This window comes from Strix aluco, chromosome 13 (genome assembly GCF_031877795.1).
Source record: "Strix aluco isolate bStrAlu1 chromosome 13, bStrAlu1.hap1, whole genome shotgun sequence".
NCBI classification, from domain to species: Eukaryota; Metazoa; Chordata; class Aves; order Strigiformes; family Strigidae; genus Strix; species Strix aluco.
In genome coordinates, this window is record NC_133943.1 from 5,954,150 (window position 1) to 5,972,888 (window position 18,739).

General features: G+C 41.5%; 1 protein-coding gene across 1 annotated transcript in view; it reads right to left on the reverse strand.

Moving 5' to 3' along the window:
• The window catches only part of ADAMTS2 (ADAM metallopeptidase with thrombospondin type 1 motif 2), a 190,366-nt gene that overhangs the window by 20,398 nt on the left and 151,229 nt on the right, over nt 1–18,739 (reverse strand). Inside the window, exons 7-12 of the mRNA XM_074838354.1 lie at nt 17,922–18,027; nt 16,112–16,255; nt 14,066–14,198; nt 12,457–12,570; nt 5,374–5,519; nt 3,760–3,935 (exon numbers count right to left, since the gene is read on the reverse strand). Coding sequence (XP_074694455.1) covers nt 3,760–3,935; nt 5,374–5,519; nt 12,457–12,570; nt 14,066–14,198; nt 16,112–16,255; nt 17,922–18,027 — 819 coding nt within the window. The remainder of the gene's footprint in view (nt 1–3,759; nt 3,936–5,373; nt 5,520–12,456; nt 12,571–14,065; nt 14,199–16,111; nt 16,256–17,921; nt 18,028–18,739) is intronic.

Sequence of the window (18,739 nt, forward strand, 5' to 3'; positions counted from 1 at the left end):
TTACTTTGATGGGAGGGGGCCCTCTATTTAATCCTTTGCCGGATGATGCAATCTGGCAGAGGTTTCCGCAGTCTGCTACATGACTACCTGTGAGAGATGCAGGTTTCTGCATCGGTTTCTCCTGCACTGCACTTAAATCCGAAAAAAGCAAAAGTCATTTTGCCGTTAAAAGCAGCTGTTCAACACTGACTGAATCTGGCATCCAAAATGTCGTCAGAGACAGCTGGACCATACGGTTTCCTCCCAAACATGAAGTTAATTCTCCCTCATTGTTGTACTTGTATTTATGATAGTTTAAATCACTAAACATGATGAGATGTCACAGAGATTCAGACAAAACCATTTTTTTACTGCTAACACATGCTCAAACAGCCAGACAAGCATACCCCTTTCCAAAGAGTTAAGAGCAAAAAATAAAGCTGAAATGACTAGTCAGTGCTGAATAAAGTTGTATTCTACCAGTGTATTTCATTTTACCCACATCTCTTGCTGTCCTCAGTCCCATAATAGGACTCACTATGCTCTCCTTGGCAGCAAAGAGTGGATGGCCTTTCTGTTAGATGAAACAAAGATTCTGCTATTTTAACATAATTAAAAGTTGGGACAATTTCCCCACCATTTAAAACAATAACAACCTTTCCATTACAGCAGTTCAATTAAAATAAATCTTCACAGGCCATTTGCATTCTTTCCCTGTACAGTTCCATGGCCTTTGCCCTCTTTTAATAAAGTCCTTGTTATTGCTGTTGATGTCCTCATGGCCACTGGGTATTGGTACATCAGAGACCTTTGTTACTGCTCCTGAACAATGCAGAGATGTCATGCTAAAAATGTAAGGTCTAGACTATTAAAGCAGGTACTTTACTTTTCTTGTGCAGATTCTTAATAGGGGACTATTAAGATCATAATAATCACAGACCAAATGTATTTGCATATATAAGAAACATTAAACTATGCACAAGACATAGATGTGTACACACACACACCCCCCGCCCCAGTACGTACCCACCCCCACCCCCCCACACACCACACATTCACTGTACACGATTAAATGAAAATATCAGAAGATCTGACTGGGTGCCAACAGCTCTGTACAAGGGCTTTATTTTAGAGAGGGTTCTCTTCCCATTGCTCCATGGGAATAGTAAAGGTGCAAGTGTCATTAAATTGGACCCTGTTAATTGCAAAGAATTATTTTCTTTCTACTCACTGGTGTTGGACATAGTAGAGGTGCAGGAGCATGGACATGACCATGTGCCTGTCTGTTCCCTGCTCCCCATGAGTTTTCTTCTCATTTAATTGAGGCTGGGAGCTAATAGCCACTGTCACTCTGTACTGCCCTGGCAGACGCACAGCACAGGGGTGTGTGAGCCCAGGGTGGGCTGGGAGATGGGGTGCTCAGGGGGCTTGGAGCAGAAGACAGGCCATGGCACAACGTTGCACTGGGGTGCTCAAGCACACACTGGGGTGTACTCCAGCTCGGCAGCTTTTCTCTGGCCATGGGACGGGATGCTCCTCTCTGTCCCCATGACATACACAATGTGTCAGACACATCCAGCTAAGCTGCGTGTGAAGGGTATGGATTTCTGTCACTTTTGAGCCATGACTGCATTATCTGCACAAAGTATGTCACTGATATGTCTTATCTTTACAAAAGGGAGTTTAAAATACATTACAGTTCAAGCATAAGCCCGGTTTTCACACAAAAGCTGTTCCCTCTAATAACCTGCTCAGGCAAATGTAACTCTAAAGGTGGCTGCAGTTATACCACAGTTATATGGGAAACCAGCAGTGCCCAGTGATCAGTGCTCAGACATCAGTGAGCTGGTTTCTGACCTAGAAGCCATTGAATTTCATAGAAAAACATCTGATTAGTTTCAGTGGTTTTTGCAGCAGATTGCTCCAAAGGCTAAATCAGAAGCAAAGGTCCTGCAGACCACAGCGTTCATCCCCTCTCCCTGTGCCAGCAAAGCTATTTCATGAAATTAAGCTGTGAGGCTGTGTCTGTGCCTCTGAAAATCCCAGATTGCACAAGGAGGCATGAAAAGAATGAGGGAACCCTGAGAACTGTTTGGGAAGAAAGTCAGGCAAATCAATTACAAGGAATTTGCTATTAACTTCTGGCAGAGTATCTTCTCACTGGAATGCAAAATGATTCACCCAAAGTGACCCTTCCCCTCCCAGATTTGGGTGCCTGGCTGACAGTGCCCTGTACCTGCCCCTTGCCCGACCAACCCTGCCCTGAAGGACCCGTCATTCAAGTGAAGCGAATAGGTTTAAAAATAGCAAGCAGTGCTCGTCAAACAAGTTGAGAATCATTGCCCTCCGCCTTTTTGTTTGGTAAAACCTCTTCTCAGCATGATTTCAACACAACGTGGCAATAGCATGGCAATGGCCTTCGTGGCCCAAATCAATCAGCTGCACTTTCACTGACAGTTAAGCAGAGGCATTAACAGGAAAATGAACATTTTTGTTCTAAGTGATGATCTCTGCTGAGATGCCACAACGTCAGACTGACTATGAAGGTTCAGACCCAGCGCCCATCCAACCCAACACCTGCCTCCAACAGTGCCAGCAGGGTTTGCAAGATGTAAGAACAAACGTGATGCTTTTCTCAGAATATTCTCCAAATTCCCTGTAAACTGCAGCTTGGCGACTTCCTAAATAATGGCTAGAACTTGGTGTTTAATACCTCTTAACGGATTATAGAACTTTCAAAAATTTCTCTAAATAATTTTTAAAACTTTCTGGCACCTGCACCTTCCTGTGGCAATGAATTCCAGTTTAATTATATGCTGTGTGGAAAAGTACTTCCTCCTATTTGTTTTAAAACTGACATCTGATAATTTTATTTGATGTTCCCAGGCTTGTGTTATGAGAAACTGAATCATCATTCCATGTTCAGTCTCGTCACGCCACTCACCATTCTGTAACTCTATCTTTTAAATCTAAATCATCACTTTTTCAGGGTGAAAAGTCCTAGTTTATCTAAACTCTCCTCATATGGAAGTCATTGCTTATGTTTGCTTTATTCAGGCCCGTCCAAGTTCAGCTGTGAGTCTTTTAGCAACGGGGGCAGCAATGAGATGGGCACAACCTCAGCTACATTGGCAGAGTGTTTAAAATGCAGATACATCATGCAGGTACACAGAGGCAGATCGGTGTTCTCAATCCCTCGCTTGACAGTCACTGAACTGATGTTTTCCTAAAGCAATCCCCAACTCCCACACCTTTCTCGTCAGAGCCCACCTTGCGTACAGACCCATTTTTTATCCCCATATCCATTGGCATTTATCACTGCCAGACTTCATTTGCCACATTCAGTCACTTAGTGTCACAAGGTCCTTCTGCAGCTCTCACAGTGGGCTTTCTTATTTTAATTAGCCAGATAATTTTGTATCCCTGAGCAGATTTTGTCCCCTCGTTCACTCCCCTTCCCTGCTCAGGGCCACAGGTGCTCAGCAGCACCCATCCTCCCAGTACGCATCCTTGTGGAACACATATCCCCACACAAGACCATTCCGTTTTATCTCATGTTTAAGAGCAGTTATTGGGGAGCAGGGTCTAAAGCTTTGAAAACCCAAGTACATTATATGAATTGGATCACTCAAACACTGATACTCACTGATTCCTCCCCAAACAACTTGTAACAGATTTGTGAGGCACGATTTCCCTAGAAAAAGTTTTACCCCTCCTTATATATTTTTTACTTGTGCTTGCAACTGATTTTACTTTTCATAGGAAAAAGGGACTACTCACCATCGACATGTTCATAGGGGAGCCAGTGGTGTTTCGTGTTCTGGTACTCAAAGTAAGGATCCCACTGCCGGCACTGCTCCTCTCTGAAATCTTCCAAGTCCTTAGGACAGTCCTGAGTGTTGCACAGCTGGAACTCGTAGCTCGGCCCCACGCATGTGCGGCCTCCATTGGCGGGACTGCAGCGAGGAGAGAAACCCATGGTTAGTTTTGCCATTAATGCATGAATCCAGCGTCTATCAAATCCCTTGAAGAGTAATTTAATTCTCAGCCATGTCAGTAGGCACTTGATGAAGCCAGTGATTTATTTCTGATATGGAAAATACGTATTTTCTTTAAAAACCCACTGTCACTATTTAGCTCTTAAAAAAGAGCTGCAAGCAGAGCCTCAAACCACTTGATAAAGGCAAGAAAAGCCATTTTCTTGGTGCGGCCCAGGAAAGGAAAGCATGAGCAGATGAGGCAACTCATTCACATTCACTCCCTAAGCCAGCAGCAAATCCAGAACCAGAGCCCAGCTCAAGTGCTGCATCCTCCAGCCAGACGTGCATCACATCACCATTGGACCTGGCAACACACAGCTCAGGAGTTGTAGCTGGGTTTGCACCCTCTTCCAGAGACACGGAAAACATTTTCAATAGTACATTAGGCTTTTCCTGCATGAAAACAGATTTTACAGCTAAAACTGTGCCCACAATTATAAAGGTCACTTTCATGTTGCCAGTGTAATAAAGGCTGAAATTAGAACTGGTAAATTATTTTTTAACAGAACAATTTACATCAGAAAATGTTCTGTTAAAAATTGACTTTTTTTTAAATCATTGATAAGATGATCTTTAACACTATTCAAGTTCAATCACTTTATCGGCCCAAACTGAGAAAGTCAATGTTAAAAATATTCTGTCTGATAAAATCACTTAATTCTGACAATGGTTTCAGTTCTTGCTGTTAGGATCTTGACATTTACGATATCCAAATAAGATAGCAATAATTATACATTTCATATAATTTGTACATGCCAATCTATATTAAATATATTATACTTCCAGTGTTACTGAAATTAAGTCATTCTACATTATCTAGATGAGCTATCTATAAATTATTGAAGCAAAACAATTCAGTATTACTAGAATTAACTTTGGGGAAGGTTCTGATCTCTGGAGCTTTGCTCCAACTTGGAATGAAACTAGCTTGAAAATATTTTAAGACCTTCTCGTTGAAATATCCTAAAAGTAGATTAAATACAAATTTTAAAAAGGTATATGCATTTTTTTAAAAAATCCAGCAAATCATCACCATTATTTCATAATCACATATTAAAACAAGACATATATAGGGCCCTAAACTTTTACTTATGCTTTATGCAATGGTGTAATAGCACTTTCAAGATCCTTGTAACCACATAAGCAGCTTAACGGATGGATAAACTGAGAAATAAAGATGATTCATGACTTGCTAAGGGCCAAAAGGAGAATTTCTGACAACATATACTATAGGTCACATTTAACAAGCACCACTCAACAACCTTTACTGCATTACTGCACTAGTAATTTAGCAAGCATTCTCACCATTCATTTGCTCCACATCAGAACAACATCTGGGTGTGCATCTACTTACTGCGGATTGTCACACTGCCGTGTCCTGTACTTCACCCCAGTGCCACAGGTGCGAGAACAAGAGCCAAATTTACTCCATGCCCCCCAGTGTCCATCCTGCTTCAGGATGTCTGGTGTTAGCCAGATGCAGTGACCTTTAAAGCAATGCTAAAAGAGAAAATTAGATGTCAAAACAATTAGATGATTAAATTATATAATATGAGAAACTGTGGTACAACAGATTTCATTTTAGGCACAAATTCTGGATTTTTTTTCACCTCTCCAGCAGAAAGTAGAGAGACTGACTGTCAGATTGTGCCCATGACCCCAAACTTACTCAGATTTTATAAACTTACACCCATTAAGTATTCACACGTATGCTTGCATGTATTCAAGCCTACCAAGTTCATTAAACTGCTCTCAGCATTACATTCCTTCTTCATGTGTCTGCAGTGCTGATTTCACGTAACTAATACAGATACATTTAAGAGAAATGGCAGAATCCCAAATCTTGGAGGCTAAATGTAAAATTCTGCCTCTGCCATTGCATGCAGCCACTTCAGGCAGCAATGGTGAGAGGTGCTGCTGCAGCACTGTCCTTCCCAGCAGCTCCTCATTCAGCATACGTATTCCTGCAATAAATGTGATCAGCAAAGTGGCATGAAATTAAAGCCAACTTACATTTTAGACATTAGTGCTATTAAATAAAGAACTCTTGCAGTCTCCCTGGAGATCTCATAGTAAACCTGACCAAAATACCAGGAAGCATTCATCAGGGAGCAGCCCTGGACAGTCCCACTTCTGAACAATCACGTCCTACTAGGCTTTCTCTTTTCTTTTACCTGGTCTTTAATACAGTCATTCTACAGAGATTAAAACACATAATTTGCTACATTCTCTGAACCTAGAAGGTATTTACACATTTCTTTAAGAGCCTTCACAGCTTCAGTACTGATACACTCTACTGTCTCATCTCGTTAAAGAAACCCGCCAGTGCCTTTCCACCCATTTCTTCAGTCCCTAATCAAGGAATTTTTTCTTAGCTGAAGTCAGGATGAATTCTTCTCAAGGATCACAAATTCTGGCCCTTTCTAGTACTACTTTTGCTTTCATAAAAGTCTGCTGATGAAGTGTGGGTGCTGGAAATTATTTCCAGCCCAACAAATGACTTTGCATTAGACCGTCGCAGTTTGTCTGCGTTAACGGTTACTGTCGGGATAAGAGCTCTGGCTCAGGCACACAGATGGCTATAACAACAAGTGCAATCAGTCACTTACTTTCCTTAACATTCAAGTCAACAACAACATTTTACACAGCTTAACAAGCCCTGGAACGCAGGAATTTGGCAGGCGGCACAAGCTGAGCATATGGCTAAATGCATGCTGCCAGCAAAAACAAAATCAGAAGATATATAACAGGAGAGCGTTCTTAAGCATAGAGCGATTAGTGATCTGGAAGACAAATTTAAAAGTCATGGATAATCATTAATAATGCTGAATTTAAAGAGAGAATCATTAGTAAAATGGTGACAAGACACCGCTTACTGATTTGCTAATCTGCTCAATGTCTGACTCTTTATTCACATAATTTATTTTGGTGCTGATTTGGTTGGACAAGGAGCAGAAAAGAGAGCAGAAATTAGGTTTCAACTATTCATTCTTTCTCATGACTTCAAATATTCAAAGTCAAAACCTATGAAATAGATGAGTTACCACAAAGCCAATTATACCAATCCTGCTGTGGAGTTGTAATGGGCAGATTTTTCTTAGCTGTTTGACAGAACAAGAGACAATTCAGCAAAGCATGAAAGAAATGCAAAATGCTAATATGTCCTTTGCTTTGCTCGGTTTTGAAGCTCAGCGCTGTACCCTTCAGGGATTGTTTACTTATGGCTTTAGAGAGGTTTGTTTGAACGAGCAGTATGAGTCGTCGGGCCCTGTGCGGCAACGGGACCATTCAGAGATGCAGGGAAAGCTGGCAATGCATCAGCTTGTCAATACAAATTTCAGCTGGGCTTGGAAGCAGATGAGATGTGACAGCTCCTGGTCTGTGCTTGCTTAAACATTCTTTTATCAGGGTTCTGCATCCCGCAGGTGTAAGGTCTGCAGCAATCACTGAATCCATTTCAAGAGCCACATCGTGTATGTTCGTTACGTGATGATCCCGCGCTTGGACTCGGCAGAGGAGAGGGAGAGACATGTGATGCTGTGTTTTCCAAACTCTTTTCCCTGTTTTAGCCAGGAACAGGGACATGTGGGTTTGCAACAGCCACTAATAAACCACCTATCTGACACTGTGACTGGTCCCTGAACTGGAAGGCAAACATGGAAAAGTGTTATTGACTTTGCTGTGTAAAGGAAAGAGCAGCACTGATTTTTACTGGAGAAGCTGGTCAAATGCCGATTGTTGGGAAGCTGGGGCAGAGCTATTAGGAGACAAGCATTTGTGTAAAATGAGTCATCCCCAGCTCTGCCTTTTTGTTTGTGGTTTAAAAGAAAGGAGCCTACATAAAACAAAATGATTCACAACCGAGCCTTACTCTGTGCAGACGCATGCAAGAAAACGCGTGAGAAGGTAAAAGCAGAGATGGAGCAATCTCCAGTGTAATAAAGGAAGCTAGAGCCAACCCTTCCTATTGCTACTATATTAACTAAATAATGAGGTGGAAAAGAGCCAATTTCAATCACAATTCCCTTCATAAACAGGGGGTTTCATTTAAAGAGTGAAGCATATTAAAGCAGGGGGTTTTTTAAATGAGGAAAAAAACCCCATGGGTAAATGCAAATTGTTTTCTTAGTGGAAGACAAGATGACTTCTTGCAGTCTCGCCTATTTTTCTGGCAAACAGGACAGTCCAAAACAAGTGCAATTTCCAGGAGAGGAAGCTTAAATCTCTTGCAGTAAAACATTCCACTGCTGTTTTCAGCAGTTCTTTGAAACAACTGCTGTGGACGCCAAAAAAAGAGCCAGTGTGTTCCTGTGGGCTTAACGCATCTGCAAGTTAATTTTTCAAGAAAAGACCTGCAGATCTTCCGCAGGTATCTCTACCTATTTTATACCGTGCAGCAACTGGCAACTCTCCTATCTCCTTGCTTGACCCCCCAGTTATCTACCAGGTAACCCCTCCTGCTGCATCATGGCTGGTGTCCCTCAGCTCTCCCCTCTCTCCTGAGATCGTATCAGGAGAGGGTTACTGATTTATTTGTACTTCCCATCACATGCAGGTTGGCCCGCTCTGCTCCATCTGTTTGAGAATAATTAGTTGCAAGGGATAAACTGAAAGCTCTAGTGCTAAAGTCTACCCTAAGCCAGTAAAAGTTTCTTCAGTGGAGAATCAAGTATCCTCACTGTTTCTGTGGTGACTAACACAGCATACACTTACCCATCTGTCTCCTGTCTCCAAGAGAAGCTGAGGTCAGCTTTCTCAGTGGGAAATTATCTGGATTGCTTTGAGTACACATTAGTGTTTTCAGAAACCTTTTTTCTCAGTCCATTTTTCTTCTCAATAATATCTATTTATTTCAATATTTAATCATTCCCTTCCTTTCCTGACAGACTAAAAAATCATTCCAAGTTTGACTCAGATCGCCTTATTAGCATGGTGCAAGTGAAGAGAATACCTGCTAGGTTTGTGCTGGATCCTTGGCACATAAATCAAATCCAAGAGCAACATCAGCTCAGCTGGCAGGGGCAGGTACCAGGTTTTTACCTCTCTCCAAGAAAATAAACAAAGGAGGCTCAGGTGGTGCAAACCTTTGTGTTAGTCACTGCAGCAAGCAGATGGACTCGAGCATGCGATCTCCTTGCATGAATGACTTTGGGTTTCATTTCTATCCTGTGGAGAACAGTTAGCTACTTCAGCCGATATAAATGTCTCCCCAGAAGAGTAGTAGTTTAAAAAAATGGAACAACTAAAACTGATGATATATTTCTGACAGTTGTCTGGCTTCAGAAGCCTGAGGCTAATGGTGGAGCTGACAGAATTGTATACAAGTAAATAAATTATCAGATGAAAGCATATGTTTTCTTTTAATCCACAGAATGCTATTGCAGAGTTAGGCTTTGCACAGTTACACCTCATCTGCATGGTTTACTATAGCAATTTATGAAGTGTCTTTGACTTCACATTAAGGCTCTGATTCTCCATGTGCTTAACTTTACACACCGGAGTTATTTCAGGGAAGTTAATGTGACCATTCAGACACATGCAGAAATTACAAGTGAAGTAATTGCAAGTTGCTGCATCGTCAAAGCTTCACAAAATTGACACAATCTTCCCTCTTGCTATTGAAAACTCAATCTAGTTTAAAAAAATCAGGCTGGGAACAATATAAAATATTCTATTATTTCCTTTAGGATTCTATCAAAATAGTAGTTTTCTTCTCTGCCTGAGAAGCTCTAAGATAATATTTTATTTTTCTGTCTCTAAACCCAGCAAATTATTAGTTTGCTGCCAATTAACATAATGGTTGTTCAATGTCTCTATTTGCACAAGGAGACTTATTAAAAATTTTTTGAAATGGCAGAACCTCACTCTTTTGGCAACTTATTTCAAATAACCACATGCACAGAAGAGCTTACATACATTTACATATATTTACTTAAATATACATCTCTATGTATGCATACATACACACATATAGACAGCATTAGAAAGTCTAATCTTCCTTCCATTTCTAAGGGTCAGTGCCTAGGGCCAAGACACAGCCTGGGCGTGCAGAGACAAGGCCCTTATCAGCGCCCTTGTTGAAAATGAGCTTCAGATCTCATGTCCCCACGGGTGTCCTTGCCCCTTGATCGGCACTTGGGAAGGAGGCAGCTGGACTGGATTCTCCTCAATAGCATCTGCTAAGTTTGGGCAAGTGAAGAGACAAGTTATCAGTTATCTGAACACCAGGCTTAGGTGAGAACATCTACGCACCATACGCCGTGTTAGTCTCCCGAACATCGCTTTCATTTCTGGCATTCGGTCCCCTCAGCTGCTGCAGAGCCAGGATGTTTCTTTGACACATCAGCAGTGTTGTGATTGGTTTGAGCTTAAAATAGGCTCTGGGAATTAGTGGTATGAAATCATGAAAACTGCAAGTCTCTAAAGTGGGAAACAAATGGATCTTTTTGAATCAACATCTTTAATTGCTTATGTTTCTGTTCTTTTCTTTTCTGGCATTATTCCAAAGAAAATAGTGGATCAAGTTTGAAGTTATTTTCCTCTTCCTCATGTGCTGATGAGGTATCATAGGAGATGTATCTTAAAAGGAGGCTGCCACACTGAAACTGAGTCCCAGCTTTGGGCAATATATGCATTTTACAGTACCTGTTCTTTCAGGTAAGTCTCTGGTATTGTCCAAATCAACGAAGAGAGTGAACAGGGGAAGGCCAAATCAAAGGCAGGGATGAAAAGGAAAGGAACAGATAGAAAAGGACTGATCTGATGTGCCTGTATTAAAAACACCAACAACTAATAAATACACTGGTCAAATGCTGAGCTCAGATATACAGTCAGCTGTATAACCTTCATAACTCATGCTATTTTTAAAAAAATGTTTAGCTCAGACTGCTGAGCCTTATCTAACAAAATGGTTTTCATTTTATATGATTTTCTCAGGTTCTCCTGGAAGGTTGCAATAACTTTATTTATCAAAAAACTGGGACAGCTCCTCTGGGAATGAGACAGTCATAGTTCTATCATCTACTGAAACTTCAGAATGTGCACATACTCTCTTGCATCTCCACTGAACTAAAAAGACTGGCTGGCTGCACAGTTTGCTGAAGCCTTGGATCCCAAGTTCCAGTCCAGAGAAAATTTTTACAGCTGAGTTGCATAATATCCTGACAAACTGTTTATAATGGAAGCACTGACAGATCCTTAACTGTATGGTTACAAGTTCTTTTTTTCTTCTCATTTCTGTTCAAATACTAATATGAATGAATGGCTTGGCAAAGAGGGTGATGCAACAAAACGGAATATAACTGTATTTTTCTGGGGGTTTCATGAATATTTTTAACACAGAAATCAGAAAAGTGAATCCAAAGAAACTGTCTAAGATTTTTGGACTGTAATTTAAATATATATATATTTTTAAACAAGAAACAAAGCTGTTATAACAGGAATAATCTAAAGAAGAGAAAACCAGAAGGGAGTGGTTTATATAGACCATGACTTGCTAGGGAATTAATTTAGCATTACATTATGTTTTCATAAAAAAGACATTTCAAACTACAACAGCAGCTGCTAATACGGTTCATTTATCACATAAATGATATCATCCATTGGGTTTTACAAAACATCTTTCCAAGTAGCGACACCTTCCTCTCCCCCTCAGTCACTGCATCCAAAGCCCAGGGAAGCCAGACTTTTTCAGCAGACTTCAAAGGACTTGGAGTTCAGATCTGCTATGAGCATGGCGTGATCTCCGCAGAAGGATAACTGAGACCTGGAGTAGGTCCAGCGTGGTGGCTGAGGGGTCGGAGCTGTCTGAGCTCTTGCCACCTCACACCTTCCCTCCACAGTTCCTCATGCCTGCCTTGACTCTCATCAAGCCAGCAAACCCGCCTCCGCAGATCTGCCCTTCTCTCTTCACAGACCCTCTCTGCCATCATGTTTGTTCTCTCTAGCTGGCACACGAATCCCACATCCATCCCTTCCCTCGGGGCAGCCACAGCAGCCTTAGCTTGGCAGACATCTCCAGGACCTCACTGCACCCCGAGCACCAGGGAGGCCAGTCAGCATCACGACAACATCACCGATACAAACACAACCCCCCTGACCTCACACAAGTTGCGGGCGAGAGGAAATTTCCCCATTTTTGGCTCAAAGACTTGCCAAGAAGCACAGGGCAATCTGCAGATACCTCCATGACTTGCACGAGGACGGGGTTCAATGCTCACAGAGCTGCCATGCAGGGCACAGCAGCCCTGGCCCCTGCCTCCTCCCCTCACACTGCCCAACTTGCATTCATGAGTTTGCCCCACATCTCAGCAGATTTCAAATCTTCCAGATGGGTTCTTTTCTTCTTCACCTTGATTTTAAGGGGAACATCCCCCACCGGACATGAACACATGTGAACACACGTGAGCGTGCATGTACACAGAGCACCCACTCTCACCTTTCCTGGTGCACACATGGTCCCGTCCAGCGGAGGCCCTTTCTTTGTTTTGCAGAAGTAGGGGTTCTCGGGGTGGCTACACCACAGCTGCTTGCAGGGATCAAATGTACGGAACTGAAATACAAGAAAAATCAGAGTGGAATACACTTTGAGACAGCTCCCACTTGAAACTGCAATAGAAGCTGCAGCACGGTGGGGTTTTTCCTTTCCTAGCTGTAAAATGCCAGCTGTTATCACTGATTCCTGAGGAACACTGTGGTGTCTGTGGATTGAGGAGCATATCTAAGCTTTCATGCAAAATCATCAGTGACTCTGAAGCGAGATCCTGCCTGCGTTCGATGGAATAAAGTCAGGCAAAAATAGTTTTACACTAGTGACAAAAGGCAGCCTGGGCAAGGAGGAAACCAGTTCCCCCAGATGGTAAGACACACACTGCCTTTTCTTACAGCTTTGCCAAATAGTGCTGCTTCATTTGGCAAACAAAACAAAAAATCCTTGAGTACTCATGGGAGAGAGAAATGAGCTGCTCAGACTGTCACTCGGCTGTTGCAATCACCTTCTTAGGAAGATGGAAATTTGAACTCAGGACCCTGATCCAATTAATAAATCGGCATTTTACCTACAACACAAGAGCTTGTATAGGAGAGGATGAGAACCACCCACCACACAATATACTAAAACATGATGTCTGGACAGGCTTTTGGCTATTCTGAACCAAGAAGAATCGAAAGCCTCTGTCTCCCAGGCTCTGGAGAACGGCTGTAAGAAAAGACACTCTTTGGCTGGGACATTCTTCCAAGGCAGCATCAGTGGGAATTGTGTGTCAAGACACAATACTACAGCTGATGCTTTAACGGTTCTCATCCATTATCTAGAGACACTGCTCAGCACACATATTCCTGCAGATGGGAACGAAAGACGAAATGTTATGTGTTAACAGCTGCCACACCAGCTGAAAACATCCCTTTCCATTTAATATTTTGTCCTACTTGAGGAGCTGGAGGTAGGAGGCACAGCCCTGCTGCAGAAGACTGCTTTCTGAGGCCAATCCGGTGAGAATTGCACTAATCTTGCCTTGCTTTAAATTTAGACTTTGTCTCTTGTTTTTCTGATTCAAGAGAGCCAACCATGTCATCAAGAGTCCTTGCAAGCTGCTCTACTCGCTGTCATGCTTATTTTCTCATGCTAGGCATCAAAATGCATCACACTTTCCATAAAATTGGATCATAAAAGCATACTGCCCTGTGTTAGTACTACAAGATGTGCCACCAAATCCATCTTCTTCACATCTGGGTGGGAGTTTTGAGCAAAATAACTAGCTGCCAGCAATAGGAGGTTCAATAATGCAGCAACCTTGTTTGCTTGAAGTCTACAGCTATTTATGAAACTACAGAATAATTATTTCTGTAACTCCAGTTTAAAAAAGAAAAGACAGAGATACTTAAAATAACATATTTGTCAACATTCAGTTGTTATTCCTTGCTTACAGCTAAGTGGGCACAACATCTTTCCTTGTGGGCTTTGCTACACTGTCCCTATTACGGACATTTCGGAGACACTTACAACACTCCTGGATGAGAAATAGCAGAAGCCAAATTTAAGTACTCACAGCTGTGCACATCATGTAGCCCAAACCAAAATCAAAACGGCACTGCTCATTCATGGAGTAGTGAATTCCTGGCAGCTGTGGAAGGGAAGGCCAGTCATGTTCGAAGGGATCATCACGCAGACAATCATAGGAACTGCAACAGGCAAAAATTACAGTAACAGATGGGGCTGTGAGACTTGCACAGTGTTTGTGGTTTCATTGCCTTTTTGTTCCAAACAAAACAGAACCTACAATTTCTCAGATGCTGGTTGAGAAGAGCAGTTAATATTGCAATTATGCTCACATCAACTTTATCATGTTGTATCCACCTTTAATGGATCCTGTATCTATTTTTTTCTGAAGCCCTTCCATTGTAATTTCCATTTAGCTTGCAGGTAAATTCCTATCAGTCTCCAGGCTCCTTATGTGAAAGGAATCAAAGGAAGAATCCACATGAGACCAAGAAGAAAAGAAAGTTTAATTAATTTTCCATTTGTGGAATTTCTTGCTGCCTGCAACTGTCTTTCAAGTGAAGTTTTAGAAGCAGAGGCCAGGGTAACCATCCAAGATTACCACTAAGCTTGCAGTTTTCCTGTGTCCTTGCTGAGAAGCAGCAACTCATTTACTTTCCTGCCTGCATTAAATGCTCAAGTTTGTTCCATCTCTCTGCTTGTCCTGATAGCTCTCAGCTCCATCCATAGTTTGTACAAAGTTTCCTTCCTGTGTGATGAATATGGGAGTTTCTCCTCTCCTCCCAAATAGCGAGGACAGTCTGTAACGTACTAAAATCAGATATAAGTCGTGTGGAGGGCAGAGGACTGAGGCAGTAGCACTGAATGGTTAACACGGTATAATCATTGGTTAATTCACAAGACCAACATGGTCAACAGTATCTCTGAAATGTCTCAGAGTTATTTAACGGACACTATACACAAATCTATTCTGGCAGTCATTCAGGTTGCCTTGAAGATACCAATAGCTGAAAGCAGAATTCTGAGGTTAGATTTACTTCAAAGCAAACCATCATTCTGCTTTGTTATATTTAAAAATAGCTGTATTTAAAAGACTGTAAAGCAGCTCTCTAGGCCAGATGATTTTTATTTAACGGTTAAAGCTCTAAAGGATCTTACTAACTGAAACAATCACACTTCCCTCACAATGTTTTTATTCCTCGTTGCCATACCTAAGACATCTATGATAATAAAAACATTGACAGAAAGACTGAATCATGTTTACTTCATGTATTTTGCTGAATTTTTTCCTACTCATTTTCATTTTTTGCTAGGTATCCTACCAGTTTCCCCATATTTTTCTGTACAACTTGCACATAACAACAAGAGGAAGATTTTCTTCTGTAAGCAAAACCAGGGTCATAAACATCAGAGTTTGTCAGGGAACACCAGTGCAGGTCTAGTGCCCAAAGTATCAGGTTCAAAGGAAAGGCAAGAGACATGGATGAAGCTGTTTAAATAGCTTTTGCATTTAGTGTACTCAAAGGAAAGTAACAACTGAAGAATTAATTCTAGAACCACGCTCTTTCTTTAGATATCTATTAAAGTCAAGAAAAGCCCTGAGCACTTAAAGGGCTGAATCTGCTCTTTAGGCAGCACCATCTTATCATACCTTGACAGGTATCATAAGCAACAAATGGCCCTTGAAGCCAAATCTGGTATCTATAAGATAGACACCATGCTGCTGGGTAGCATAGGTGCTCCTCCAGCTATGGGTTATATTAGGGAGGGGGGAAGGTTAGCAGTGAGACTCCTAATAGTGTCTTCTCATAATCCCTGAGAGGACAGCACATATACTATCGGTGTCCAGAAAATGCATGGATGTAAATGAAATGAGAACAATTTTAAATGGACTGAAATCAAACTAATTGAGAACTTGCATTATTATGTGCAATTGATGGGAAAGCATCTTGTTCCCAATAAGATGGGGGGGATTCTTTGTTTTATTCAACCCCATTTGAGTAACTAACAGAAGGACAAAGCACAAATTCTAGACGTAGAATTGTTCTTACATGCTTCCTAATCAAAGCAGAGAGCCTGCTTAACAGTTACTCACTGGAGATATCGATTCAGCTCTTGCTGGCTGCAACGAGACCAGTGGAAGCGATGAAACGCGGCTTGCACGAGGGGGGCCATGATGCTCCCCAGGCGGACTTCGTCTCCACATCTGTTCCCTTGGCCGTCGTGCTCCATGCCTAAACTGCCCCGCACAGGAGAGAGCCAGCACAGTTACATCGCAGGTGGACTCAGAGGGCCCAAGTGCTTCCACATCCCAAATGTCACCAGTGGTTGACTGCAACAAGGTTAAGTCCCATGACCCTTGTCCACACAAGCAAAGTCATGAGAAATAAGAGGGTGAGACTGAAGCTGAAGAGCTAGTCTGTAGTAGCTCCCACATAGAAGCACTGACCCTTGAGAGTACTTTCATGTGATTAGCTTAATCCACTTCCAAAATAGACTAAAAATGCCTTCTTTAGACTTCTGTGCACATCCACATTTGTGAATTACTATGGCTAAATGAATTCATTTCTGGATTAAGGATCTAGTCCACCCTCCAGGAGCTTTAACAGAAATTTATTCATACTCCAATCTGGAGCTTCTTAAGAGTTTATCTAACTTTAAAAAAAAAAATAAAAAATCACACCTTAGCTTAATTTGAAGTAATTTGCAATCATAGACAAGTCCTTTGCATGGAAAAAAAAAAGACATCACCCTGAAAGCTAGTTTAGACTAACTGCTGGTATTGCCCAGTAGCAACCCCACATTGTTTAAATGTGAAACAGCCTGGAAAGTGTTGGGTGCTTTCTAAAAAATTACCCCAAGGTACACACATTGTTAAATTTCTTTTTGTCCTTATTATTAATATGTTTTCTCCTTTCCTTTGTTAGGATCTTACATTGCATTTTTTTAATGAGCATTGTTTGACTAACATGGGCAATATCTGTCCATAATTTAAACCAAATTAACAGATTGGGGCTGAATGTGATTTGAGGAATTATAAACATTCTTCAGTGGTATCTCTTTTAAAGCTCACAGTGTATTCTTTTTAATCCTAATTCAAAAATTCTGGAATCAAATACCATCTGGGTATCAATTCTATGTCCCTGTCTAATTAAGATACGTTTACAGTGATTTCAATAACTTTGGCGATTTTTTTGTTTAAAGCCCTTAATAATTCTGATACAACAAAGAGAAAAGGGCCTGCAGGGTTTCTTAGGGAAAACAGAATAGATTGAAACTGCTCAGAAAAAGCCTTCTGGGAACTGTTATTCTACCAAAAAGAAAATGGGAAATCAGTGGATGTTCTCTGCAAACAGGGAAACTAAAGCACTCTGGAAGAAACCAAAGCTCTGACAACTGCTGCCTGATCACTGGTTCTAATCACATCAGTAAGTAAAATGATTGCATTTTTTATATGAAATACATAGAACAGTTGTAACCTCAGTGCTTGGCACCTCGTCTCTGTAGAGTATTGCATCCATTACCAGCAGTAACATATACAGATGACGTGCTTATTCAAATGGATTGTTTTCAAGAATCATGTATTCCACTAACTTAATGAATTCATATTTCATCATTATGAGTACTTCACATCTCCACCAGGAAACTATAATACATCATTCAATCTACTCTCACAGCAGCCCTGGAAGATATTTTGGTATTAGTTCCTTTTTCCATCTGAAAATACCAAAATATAAAGCTTACTTCAGATCATAAAGAAAGCTTTGAGAGACCTGAGACCCGAAGCCAGAGCCAATCCTGAATGTTGTTTCTTAACATAAATTGCATCTTTCCAATGTCATCGGTATTTGTCAGTACCAAAGACAATTTAGGGTAGGACACAGGATGTCCACGGTTCTACTCACACATGTCCAGTTTCATGAGCCACCACAAATGCAGATGAAAAACCATCTTCATGGTTGAGAGTGCAGCTTCGAACAGGATGACACATTCCAGTGACTGGAGCATAGCCTGTGAGAAAATATTCCAGAAAATGAACAAGTATGGAAAGACAGTGTGGTGAGAAGCCATAGGACAAACATCCGTCTTCTGTTGTGACACAAACATAGTTGAAGCGATCCTCTCAAGAGACCTCTGCCCCTGAACATTTAATAGTGTGCTCCCTCATCTATGAAACAGATTAAACCAGCCTGTTGAACAAATTAAAACTATATTCCTGGCTCACCAAGAAAACTGTTGTCACCTCTAGGATCATCCTGCAATTGCCTTGTCGAAGTGCATGAGGCAACAGGGGAAAAGGACACCACATGCTCACGAGCAGCTCAGTGCAGTTCCAGCCCTGAGGGAATAGGCGAGCAACGCCCCAGCTGTGGGCTGACAGCAGATCTGGTCAACCCAAAAGGAATGGGAAAGCTCTGAGATTTATTATCTCCAGTGAACAAACCTGATCTCACAGGAAGCAGAGCCCTGAAAAAAGGAAAAAGTGGACAGCACTTGGCCCTGCCGTTCCAGACCTCTCCATAACAATATGTTTTGGCAATCCTGCTGGAACACAGCAACAGCTTTGGAGACTTTTTAAAGACAAAGTCTATTCTTTAATCTTTGGGCATTTTCAGGACTGTTTACATACAGATCCCATTTTCTTGGCTTCAGCAAGAGCAAAGAAATGATCCAATAAATAAACCCACCAGTAAGAAAGGATAAAATAGTAAGTGAAGCAGTT